A 12549-nucleotide genomic window follows, 5' to 3' on the forward strand; every position below is an offset into this window, starting at 1 on the left:
GAAGCCCGGCTGTATCACCTTCGGGTAGACGTCCGCGCCCAGGATTAAGGAAATCGTGGCTGGCCGATGGAAACGCTCATCCGCGAGCGGTAGCTCCTTAAACTTTTTGACGACGCGCTCACTGAGCGCACGGATGGGGGTGCGGATGCGCACGTTCGGCTCGATCTTGAGGACCACCTCCAGCTTGATGGCCTCGTCGACCTTTGACCGAATCGTCGCCGTGCAGATGCTCTCATCGCCCACGTTTGTTGTCGGCAAACGAAACGCGGCGGCCAGGGATGCATCGATGGAGCTTGTCGGGGTGCACGGATCGATGAGTGCGGCGGTGTCGAACGTCTTCTCCCCGGTCTCGACAATCACCAAAGCAGTCGGGAGGACGTTGACGCTATGACGCTGGAGAAGTGCCGCGAGCGACGGAGCTGGTGTCGAGGATGCTGAGCGCGGTGGAGGAGCAAGCGTTTGGCGAGTTGGCGGATCTTGCCGGCGCGAACGCTGCGGAGAAGCGGGCTTTTGCTTGGAACCGGACTTTTTCCGGGAAACACGTTCGTGCATGTGGAGCAGCGTGTGATGGTTCCGGTTGCACGTTCTGCACCGGTCACCGCTACGGCAGCTCCCAGTGGAGTGCTCGTGTGCGAGACAGTTCGCGCAGTACTTGTTTATAAGAATTGCCCGAGTTACCGCTGATGTCTTCCTCATGACATCACCTCCACCTAAACCCCCTCGGGCATTGTCCCACTAGCGGAGATGCCATTCAACCCGGACACCAAACCGCCGACACAGCAGACGGGATACCGAACCGAGTAAACAACTGGGCCACAGGCATCCGGCCGAGAACTGCTGACCTAAGGAGTTTCGCAATCTCAACATATGTACCCCACTCCCAAGTTAGCTCTCATTTGTATACTCAGAACAGAATATAATTAGTCGAAGAGTGACACTCGACCAGAGAAGTTTATCTTTGTCTTTATTTCATTGGAATACTAAATAAGCACCTATATCTATAATACTGTGACCAGCCACCTCCGGACCACAGACGTAATTGGCGCAGCCGGTATCTAAAACAACAAAGGATGAAATTGATGAGGATATTCATTATAACCACCATGTAATAAATTGGGTAAGCCAAGGGGCAGAGTGAAAAGTGAAACAAAAGGGGCAAACGTTTTCAAAAAAAGTGAACAATGAAAAAAAAGAATAAATAAAACAACGATCTCAGTCAGCGAGTTAGTGAGGCCTAAAAGGAATAATTAATTATTATAACAATGTGTTGTGTACAAAAAATTTTTTCCAACAAAAAATAAATACCTATAGTGTTATCGTCATGATTAATCCAAAATAATATGCTAAACGAAATTCTATTTTCCTACTTACTGTGAATCGCTGGGAATATGGCTAATTAAATCGGAAAATTGTTGTGTGTGTATCCATATCAATTGTGACCATCAATCGCTGATCGGCACAAAATGCATCGCGCATTATATGGATATATATATATATATATAAAAAATCTTACACTGAAAATTATATTTTTTTTGCATCCATATCAAATTGTGACCATCAATCGCTGATCGGCACAAAATGCATCGCGCATTATATGGATATATATTTATAAAAAAAAATCTTACACTAAAAATTATATTTTTTTTGCACCCATATCAAATTGTGACTATCAATCGCTGATCGGCACAAAATGCATCGCGCATTATATGGATATACATTTATATAAAAATCTTACACTGAAAATTATATTTTTGCACCCATATCAAATTGTGACCATCAATCGCTGATCGGCACAAAATGCATCGCGCATTATATGGATATATATATATAAAAAAATCTTACACTGGATATTTTTGCATCCATATCAAGTTGTGACCATCAATCGCTCATTGGCACAAGAATGCATAGCGCATTAATAGGGATATTTAAATAAAAAAAAAATGGATGCACTCATTTAAAATTTTTTGGAGCCTCACATAATTCACTTCTCCACCCATACAAAAATGTGTATATGCATGGCCGGGTATTGTCTCCTTTCCCCCCACTGCCACGAAACCCGATACTTTTGGGTCTTAGACCCGACGAAGGGCAGCTACAATGTTGCAGGAAAACAACACAAACTCAAAAAAACTCGCTGACTAAGGTAAAAAGGAAAAAAAAGAGAATTAAAATTGAATAACAACTTTTTATAATGCTCCCTATTCCCCCAACGAGCCCAATCACTTTGCCTCATGGTTGCCACGACACCACGATAAGACACACACATACACTAATATTGTCTGCATTACAGATTATCAACATAAAACAACAACACGAACAATAGTAACTAAATATACATTTTAAGCCTTATCTCTACATACATATTTACACAACATTATTACATATATATTAAAAAAAAAACATTTTCTAAACACACTTTAACAAAAAAAAAAAAAAGAGAAAATAAATTCCTAAGATAGATACACTAAACAAAATTCTCACACGTGGAAACACTTAAACAGGAAAATTCTGACTAAAGCACATATATTGACCAGTATTTACAATTCAAATTTTTTCTCGAAACCTTTAATTACGCAAATACGCAGTTTCACCTAATGTCAAGGAAAACCTTAGTACAAAAAACTAAAACTAGACTAGGCCTCAGGAGTAGTACCAGCTTACCTGAAATCAGAGAGGAGGAAATTTTGATCATGGACTCGGGTAACGCCTCCGGGGGTTCTAGGACCACTAGCCCTACCAACAGTGGCATTAACAATATAGGAAATGCTAGTACCATTTCGAACACGTCAGCCACCACTACCCTAAATACAACCCTAAACCCTACCGATATACTAGCCTTTGTCAAGCAATTACCTACTTTCGAGGGGACCCCAGGTAACCTTCAGAAATTTATTGTGAGCGTTGAGGAAATTATTATGTTGATAAGGGGTACGGACCAAACCCCGTACGGACAGTTGATATTAAGAACTTTGAGGAACAAAATTAAAGGCAAGGCGGACGAGACTTTGAACATGTTGGACACTAAACTTGAATGGGACAGCATTAGGGAAAACCTTAAACGCATGTAGTATGCATGCAAAAAGAAAGAACCGATACTCATCGCCGAAATTCAGAACCTCCCCAGTGGGTTGTCTCTGGGTTAATTATTCTTTGAGATCACCAGACTCCGTAGTGACTTGTTGTCACTCCCTGCAGACTCCGACCACGGAGTAAGTGCGGCATCAAAACGAGCTCTTTACGATGGGGTCTGTCTTAATGCCTTTTTAGTGGGGCTACGCGACCCACTCAGAACAGTCATCCGGGCCCGAAATCTGACAACGATCGAGACGGCTTATGAGTGGTGCCAAGCCGAGCAGAGTTTTATTTACCAAAAACAAAACAAATCGCAGAACAATAGGTTCAACTCGGACCGTAATAGGCCCTACCAGAAGAGTTCGTATCAAAACAACTCTAGTGGCCGTAATAACTACTCTTCCAATACTCATGGGCAAGACCATCGGGGCAATTCTTACTCCTCGGCAAACCCATTCCGTCAAGGCTCGTACCGAAGCCAGAATCGTACCAATAACAACAGACAGAATAATGACAACAGAGCAGGGGGGTATAACACTGACCGAAATCCTTCACAAAGGTCTGCCTCCAGCTTCAACAACATTGACGGCAGCTCAAATTTTCAGCAAGAAGCCTCAACCGACAAGTCGGTTACATAAACAAAAAAACGCACGGTCTGTCTCTTCCATGTATAATTATCACTTTATCTAACTCTCCAGAACCACCAAAAAATTTCTCGTGGACACCGGTTCCACCTGTTCCTTCGTGGTCCCAACTCTTATTCCGCAAGGCGCCATAGAAAAATTAGAAAATAATGTACGTATCACAACAGTCCTGGAAAACTATTCACTGACCCGAACTGCTAATTTACCTATACCAGTAGAATTTAAAGTACAAGGCGAAATTCAGTTATTACTTTTCAAATACCACCCATACTTCGATGGCCTCTGTTTGTGGGGAAGACAACAAATATGCCACCCTTATATTTATAATTAATAACGCACGAATAGGTTATATTAAAATGTAAAGCGTTTATTCGGAGCGGCAGACGGACTGTGAATGTGTAAAAAGCTTGGCTCCAAGATCTTCATATAGACATATGCAGGCTTACAAAGTAGTTGCTGAATAGATAAGCGACAGCTTTATGGGTATAAGAAAGAAGGCGAAAGATAAGCAGAGAGCGATGCAGGTGCCGTCGTACACCTATGCGCGCATGACTAGGCGCTGGCGATCTGCTCCGAACATCAACTCTGGAACTGTACTTCTTCTGAGGAGCATCCAACAGGTTAACTTGGCGAAGGAGTATGGATCTCTTAGCCAGGGCAAGCCGTTTCCACAGAAAAGCAAGCTGGTTTCGCTTAGACCTATACTCGGCTCCGATGGGTTACTTCGCGTGGGTGGAAGGCTTCAGAACGCAAACTTGGACTACGACACGAGGCATCCGATACTGTTGCCCAAGGATCATCCAGTCACCAAGGCGATCATCGTTTATTATCATGAGAAATATTTGCATGGAGGATCGCAGGCGCTGCTTGCCGCATTACGGCAAAGGTACTGGCCGATTGGAGGCCGCAAGTTCGTCGCCAGCGTTATCAACAAATGCGTCCGATGTTTCCGAATGAAGCCTGTTACTTGGGAGCACGTCATGGGTAGCCTTCCAGCAAATAGAGTGCAGCCTAATCCAGCTTTTCATACCACAGGAGTGGACTATTGTGGGCCATTCTATCATAAAGCAGAGGCCAGAAATAAGGCACCCCACAAGTGCTATATCGCCGTCTTTGTCTGTTTTTCCACGAAGGCTGCTCATTTGGAAGTGGTCCAGGTTCTCACGACGGATTCTTTCATCGCAGCGCTGAGGAGATTCATCAGCCTTAGAGGCAGTCCGCGTACCATTTGGAGCGAAAATGCTACAAACTTTGTCGGTGCAAAGAGAGAGCTTGCCGAGCTGAAAGAGCTCTTTTTGAGCGAGCAGCACACAGCATCGATATCTTCCGCCTGTTTAGCTGATGGGATCGATTGGAAGTTCATCCCTCCGCGTGCCCCGCACTTCGGTGGTTTATGGGAGGCCGCTGTGAAGTCAGCTAAATTTCACTTCTACAGAGTCGTCGGTGCATCCATCTTAGCCATCGATGAATTAAGAACTCTTGCATATGAGATTTCTGCCATCCTTAACTCCCGTCCACTCTGTCCAATTTCAGAAAATGCTGAAGGCCTTGAGGTGCTAACACCTGCTAACCCTGAAGGGTTCCAGCTACACTAAGTTTCCTGAGCCTGGCATTACTCATCTCCGCGAAGACCGCCTCAGCAGATGGCAGCGGGTTACCCAGATGCAGCAACATTTCTGGAAAAGGTGGAGCAGCGAGTATTTGTCCCTACTTCAAGAGAGGAGCAAGTGGCGCGTCGAAATGTCTAACATCAAGGTTGGACGCATAGTTTTGCTTAAGGAGGACAACGTTCCACCCTTGAGATGGCAGCTTGGGTGCATCCAAGAAGTCATACCCGGCGGGGACGGAGTCATCAGAGTAGCTATGGTCCGTACAGCTACGGGTCTGATCAAGAGAGCCGTCGCCAAGCTAGCCGTTCTGCCCATCGATTCCGAGATAGTTGGAACCTTACCTCTTCCAACGGTGGGAGTATGTTCGGAGCAGATCGCCAGCGCCTAGTCATGCGCGCATAGGTGTACGACGGCACCTGCATCGCTCTCTGCTTATCTTTCGCCTTCTTTCTTATACCCATAAAGCTGTCGCTTATCTATTCAGCAACTACTTTGTAAGCCTGCATATGTCTATATGAAGATCTTGGAGCCAAGCTTTTTACACATTCACAGTCCGTCTGCCGCTCCGAATAAACGCTATACATTTTAATATAACCTATTCGTGCGTTATTAATTATAAATATAAGGGTGGCATATTTGTTGTCTTCCCCACAAACATTTGGGAATTGTTAAGGCCTTCAATGGAGCTACCCTTGACTTGGCACAGAGCAGATGGACTTTCGATTCTCCATTGGTCTCCGATCGCAAGTATAGACACGCTCCATAAGCTGACATGCTAGCATCGCAGAATCCATGCAACTCAACGGAAGCCCTTGGTTGCAGTACGAATCGTGGGAATTTTAAGTTCTGTACGACCGATAACTGTGAGGTCAACTCCCCCCATGACGAAAGAATGGGCTCTGGCAGTGCATCATCCCAATCCACGTTCGCACTCCATAGAGATTGCAGAAAAATCTTAGATTTTGTGATAATAGGAGTTATTAAACCGAGTGGATCATAGAATTTGGCAATCGTCGACAATGCAACCCGCTTAGTGGGTCGTTGATTGATTGGCAGTTGAGAAAAATGAAATAGGAGCTGATCAGAAGATGGATCCCAGACTAGTCCCAATGCCTTGGCGACATCCGATCCATCGTGAAATTTGATTAACTGCTCCTTGTCGCATTCAGACTCTCCCTTCAGGGCTGCTGACTCATTCGAACACCATTTGCGAATTGGAAAGTGCCTTGCGACAGTAATTCCTTCACCTGACGACGAATTTCTCTCACCTCCTCAACTGAGTCCCCACCAGATATTAAATCATCCACATAGAAATCTCTACGAACAATTTTTGCTCCAATAGGAAATGATTCCTCCTCATCGTAAGAGAGTTGATGCATGGCCCTTATAGCCAAGAAGGCAGCTGGCTTGGTTCCGTAAGTCACCGTGTTCAATTTAAAAACACTCAATTCTTTCCTGGAGCTCTCTCTCCAAACGATGCACTGCAAGAAATCATCCGGGTACGAAACACGCACGCAACGGTACATCTTGCAGATATCTCCACAAAGGGCAAGTATATTGAAGATTTTTTGTTGAATTGTTGGTCCTGCCAGAAGTAAGTCGTTCAGAGAGCTACCAGAAGTTGTTTTAGCAGATCCATCAAAAACGACACGAAGCTTCGTACTCGTGCTTTCCTGCTTATGTACGCAATGATGGGGCAAAAAGAATTGTGTTTCTGGCGGTTCCTTAGTTACAAGAGACATGTGACCTAGGTCGATATACTCCCTCAAAAATGCTGAATACTGAGCTTTCAGGGCTGGGTTTCTATCTAATTTAGCTTCCAAACTCTTGAAACGACGACGAGCCAAGCAATAAGAATCACCTAAAGATTCGAATCCGGAAGTGGTCAAGAGACGAACAGAGTATTGGCCGTTTCCAACTCGAATGCAATTTTCAGTAAAAAGTTGCTCACATCGCAAGTCTTCCGGCAATAAAGATGGCTTAGACGAAGTGAAGTCCTCAATTTCCCAAAATCGCTGTACAATGGCGGAAAGTGTGTCATCGAAATAATCAGCTGGGTCCTTGATGCTGGCTTGTAAAACCGACTTATGAGTTGGCATGTTCGATGATAACCCTCCAGAGACTATCCAACCAAGCTTGGTGTTCTGAAGAGTTGGCAAAGCCCTATCCAAATGAATTTGTCCCATAGAAATTATTTCGAAAAACAACCCAGCGCCGAGTAAAAGGTCAATTCGTTGTGATTGATTGAAATTAGGGTCAGCGAGTGAAATGTTTTGCGGTATCCTCCACGATGTTGCATTTATATTGAAATGGGGTTGATAATCAGTAATACTGTGAGTCACAACCGCTGTGAATGCCGCTCGATAGCTTGCATCCCGTGATTGCACAAGAATATCGACAGTCTTATCAGAGATCATGGAAGATTCTCCTATCCCAGAAATCGACGGTTGCGATCTTCTGTGATTCAAGTTTAGTTGGCTGGCTAAGCGAGAGGTTATGAAGTTTAGCTGGGAGGCCGAATCTAAAATTGCTCGGCAAGGCATAAATGCTCCAATTCTATTTCTGACGTAGATAATAGCAGTTGGAAGCAACACGTAGTCGATCGGCAAAATATTTAAGGCTTTGAGTGGAGGGCTTGGTAAATGATGATCAGGATGCGATGATGTATGCGAACATGATACTAATGCTGATGAAGTAGATGGTAATGGCTGAGAGCTCGAGGATGGATCGCATGATGGAGATGAAAATGAGGTTGATGTTGCGGATGGGTCATGGTTCATGTGTAATATTGAATGATGCTTCATGCGACAATACTTGCAGTGAGTCGACTTGCATTGCTGCAAACTATGCCCCTTGCGCAAACAGTTGAGGCAAAGGTGCAACTTCTTTTTCCCACCTGCTGGCCTGGTGTTTGAGTTACCAAGGCTTGATCCAAGTTTTCCATCATCCTGCACCTCTTTTCCAAAAACGACTCCATAGCATCCCAGGTAGACAGCTCAGTGATTGACAAATCCTCTTCCCATTTTTCCCGCGTCCTCTGATCCAGTTTCCGAGTGACGATGTGAATTAAAAGTCCATCCAAAATTTGTTGCGTATTGGCCAGGGTTCGAATTGCTCGCAGATGAGAATTCATGCAATCGCTCAGCTCCCGAAGACCCTTCGAAGATCCCTTCTCGACACCCTTTAAACCGAATATTGCCTGAACATGTGCCTGAAAGTGTAAAACTTTATTATTAAATCGATTAACCAGCAAATTCATAGCCTTTTTAAAATTAGCATTCGAGGGTTCGAGCGAGCGTATGGTTTCCAGAGCCACGCCGCCCAAACTCGAACGCAAATATTGTAATTTTTCAATGTCGCTTAGCTCATCATCATTTCCGATGACCGTAGTGAAAGTCGCAAGAAAATCCGGCCACTCAGAGTATGATCCATGAAAACGAGCAATTTCCAAATTTGGCAACCGAGGCTTTCTAGATCGAAAAGAAAGATCCGCATTATTAGTGATGTCAATAGATGTTGAATTTGCAGCGGTTGAAGCCGGCAATTGTGACTTGCGATGAGCTGCCAAGCCTCGGCTTAGTTTCGCCTTCACATCCATGAAGACTTCAGCAAATTCAATCCGATGGTCGCTCGAGATCTCTGCAAAGTCCAGTCTTTCCAACGATGTCTGCGCAGAATCAAATGCCTGGTTTAAGGAATTGATCCATTCCATTCGCGCCAGCAAATCAGATTCGTCAAACTGATTAACCGCATCAGCGTTTAAATAGCATTTCATCGAGCTCATTTGCCGCAAAATAGATTGGGCTTTGACTCGGTAGTAGTCGACGTCACTTGTGGATTCATTTTGAGCCCGAACCGAGCTTTCCGTATCAGACATTTTTCAATCACGAGAAAGAAAAAAATGAAATGAAAATGAAGTAAAGTAAAATGTCCGACCGCGTTAGAGGCACAAAACACCGTATACCCTTTACCGCGAAAACGTGAAGGTTAACAAGCGTCGCCGAGATGCAACGGAACCTTTAACTTTGTTGTTGTTGTTCTTGCCGATAAATTGCCTGCCTAGCAACAGCGGATTATGTAACTGGCAAACGAATGTATGTATGGCTATATGTACATGTATATATGTAATATGCGCTATTAACAAAGATTAAATGCGATTCACTTTGTTAAGAATTATTTGCACAACACAAATTTGGTGCTTTTTCACAGCGCAAAATGTACAAAAAATCGAACGGCCGGCTGTGCACTTTTATATGCACATATGTATGTATGTTCGTCTGTTTGTGGCCGAATGCACGATAACGACAGCGAAACAAAGCGTTTGTTTAAACTATATTAAACAATCGCGAAACCGAGTTGCAGACTCCGATTAAAACTGCTATCACGTCGGGGTCACCAAATGTTTGTGGGGAAGACAACAAATATGCCACCCTTATATTTATAATTAATAACGCACGAATAGGTTATATTAAAATGTATAGCGTTTATTCGGAGCGGCAGACGGACTGTGAATGTGTAAAAAGCTTGGCTCCAAGATCTTCATATAGACATATGCAGGCTTACAAAGTAGTTGCTGAATAGATAAGCGACAGCTTTATGGGTATAAGAAAGAAGGCGAAAGATAAGCAGAGAGCGATGCAGGTGCCGTCGTACACCTATGCGCGCATGACTAGGCGCTGGCGATCTGCTCCGAACAGCCTCCTTGGGATGGATTTCTTGACAGACCGAAAAGCGAAAATTAATATTGAAGAACCATTCACATCGATTAACATTATAACGGAAATTAATAGAAGTACCGACGAACTTTTTATCCAACCCCAAAGTAAAGCCATTATAAAACTACCAGTCGACCCTAGTGAAGGTGATTTTCTTTGTAACTCTCTGGAGATAGACAATATTCTTTCCGTTTCTGGGGGACTCTACACCGCCTCGGACGGACATAGCTTGCTGGAAATAACTAACAGTTCCGAGACTGGGCAGATCCTTTGTCTCGACCAACCACTAAACGTGGAGCCATACAACAAAGAATGTTACGATCAGATAAACGGGGTAACGCTTAATCCAAGTTACCAACAGATCAGGAGAAATCTTAACGAGCACATCTCTACGGACCATTTAAATGACGAGGAAAAGCAAGGATTGCTTAAAATTTGCAAAAAATTTCAGGATCTATTTTACGACGACGCGACACCTCTCACATTCTCCAACACAGTTAAGCACCCCATTTCGACTACCGACAATATCCCCGTTCATGTTAAAACGTACAGATACCCTTATATACATAAGGAAGAGGTCCACAAGCAAATATAAAAAATGCTCGACCAGAATATAATAAGAAACAGCCATTCCCCTTGGGGCGCTCCTGTTTGGGTAGTCCCTAAGAAATCGGATTCATCCAGCCAAAAGAAATGGAGATAAGTAATAGACTTTAGGAAACTGAATGACAAAACCATCACGGACAGGTACCCAATCCCCAATATTAACGACCTTCTTGACAACATTGGCAGGGCAAAATATTTTTCCACCTTAGATTTAGCGAGTGGGTTCCACCAAATTCAGATGGACCCTCGGAATATGGCCAAGACAGCTTTTTCGGTAGAGATCGGACAATAAAACACTCTATTCCATATCAAAGTTCCAATTTTGTCAAAAGAATCTTATAATTTGTACCGTCTTATTTCACTACCACTAAACAAAACTATGTATGTAAACTTACCTAATGTTATAATTAAGAATGACCTAGAAATTAAGATAATTGAGACACCTTGTATAAAAGTGGGAGGTACACACATTTGCGAAACTCCTCTGACACCCAATAACACAGAATGCCTTCACAACCTGCTGGACGACAAAGAAGCGACCTGCAGCACAACGAACAGAGGTCACCAACCACAGATCTTCGTTCCTTTAAAGCAGTGGTCGGCACACACATACCATCACAAGTTTTCCTTGCATTAGTGTGAGTGTAACAAACACGAAGTTTGCGCGCGGCGTGCTGAAGCGAGACGTTTCTCTGCTTTGCACTGAGATCCTCTGCCGCTATCTCGGATGTCGGCTCTAGATCGATGGCCTTTGTAGAAAAACAAACGAAAACCTCACATACCCTTTCGTAATGAGAGACAAGCTCTTCCGGTATAATTTTGTATATCAAACGGGCCGGCGTAGTCCATCCCTGTGTACGCGAACGGACGGGAAAAAGACACTCGCTCTTTTGGAAAACTTCCCATCATCTGGACTTGCAATCTCTTTTTGTGGATAACGCAGACCTTGCAGGAGTTAACCACTGCCTTCACCAAGTTCTTTATTCTCGGAAGCCAGTATTTGGACCGGGTGAGACGCACCACTAACTGGTTACCACCATGTAACGAAATGAGATGCGTGAATTTACCAGAAGCCGCGAGAGTGCACATTCGTACGGCAGGATTATCGGATGTCGTTCATCATACCGCAAACTGTCGGAGGCCGTTACGCGGCCGCATGCCCTGATTAGCCCTTTCTTATCTAGAAAAGGGTTCAGGGAGAGAATCGAACTTGCCGCGGGCACAGGACGCTTCTGACTCAAGCACCGCACCTGCGCTGAGTGCAAATTGTCATGAGTTCTTCCGCGGCGGCAACGTCCTGGTCCTCTAGACGAACCCCGGAAAGCGGTGATTGTCTTCGACATCGTTGGACAAATCGATGGACATACGCGAGGACCCGCAAAGCTCTATCTAAATTGAAAAAGCGATCCAGGAAGTCTTTTTCGGCATAGACGCCACATGGACTTTAACGGCACGCTTTTCGATCTCAGTCACCGGCAGGTCGGTTCCCTGGCTGGGCCAATGATCGCGTGGACGTTGCAGCCAAGTGGGTCCATGCCACCAAAGCGGGTTATCCATTAGCTCTTGAAGGGGAACTCCTCGACTAGCCAAATCAGCTGGATTATGTTCGGATTGAACGTGCGACCAATTGGCCGCCTCAGTGGACTCGGTGATCTTCGTCACCCTGTTGGCAACGAACGTTGTCCAATTCCACGCTGGTTTGGCTAACCATGCTAGCACAATCGTGGAATCGGTCCAGCAATGGAATTTTGAGGTCAGCAAGTGAGCAATAGATCGCAGCACCGTATGCCTTTTGCGAGGCGTCACAGAATCCGTTATGCTCTACGCGGAACTCTGGACGGAAGGAAACTCATCTGGGTATTCTGACCTGGTCTAGGACCGAATAGCTCTGGAAAAAGCTGT

The 12549-nt window shown here is 44.5% G+C and overlaps 1 protein-coding gene across 1 annotated transcript in view; it reads left to right on the plus strand.

Moving 5' to 3' along the window:
- BckdhB (Branched chain keto acid dehydrogenase E1 subunit beta) overlaps positions 1–5920 on the plus strand; it is a 38922-nt gene extending 33002 nt beyond the window's left edge. The window contains exon 6 of the mRNA XM_065868583.2: positions 5250–5920. Within this exon, the coding sequence (XP_065724655.1) occupies positions 5250–5276 (27 nt within the window). The 3' untranslated portion in view covers positions 5277–5920. The remainder of the gene's footprint in view (positions 1–5249) is intronic.
- The last annotated feature ends 6629 nt before the right edge of the window (positions 5921–12549 follow it).

This window comes from Drosophila suzukii, unplaced genomic scaffold (assembly GCF_043229965.1).
Source record: "Drosophila suzukii unplaced genomic scaffold, CBGP_Dsuzu_IsoJpt1.0 scf_4, whole genome shotgun sequence".
Lineage (NCBI taxonomy): Eukaryota > Metazoa > Arthropoda > Insecta > Diptera > Drosophilidae > Drosophila > Drosophila suzukii.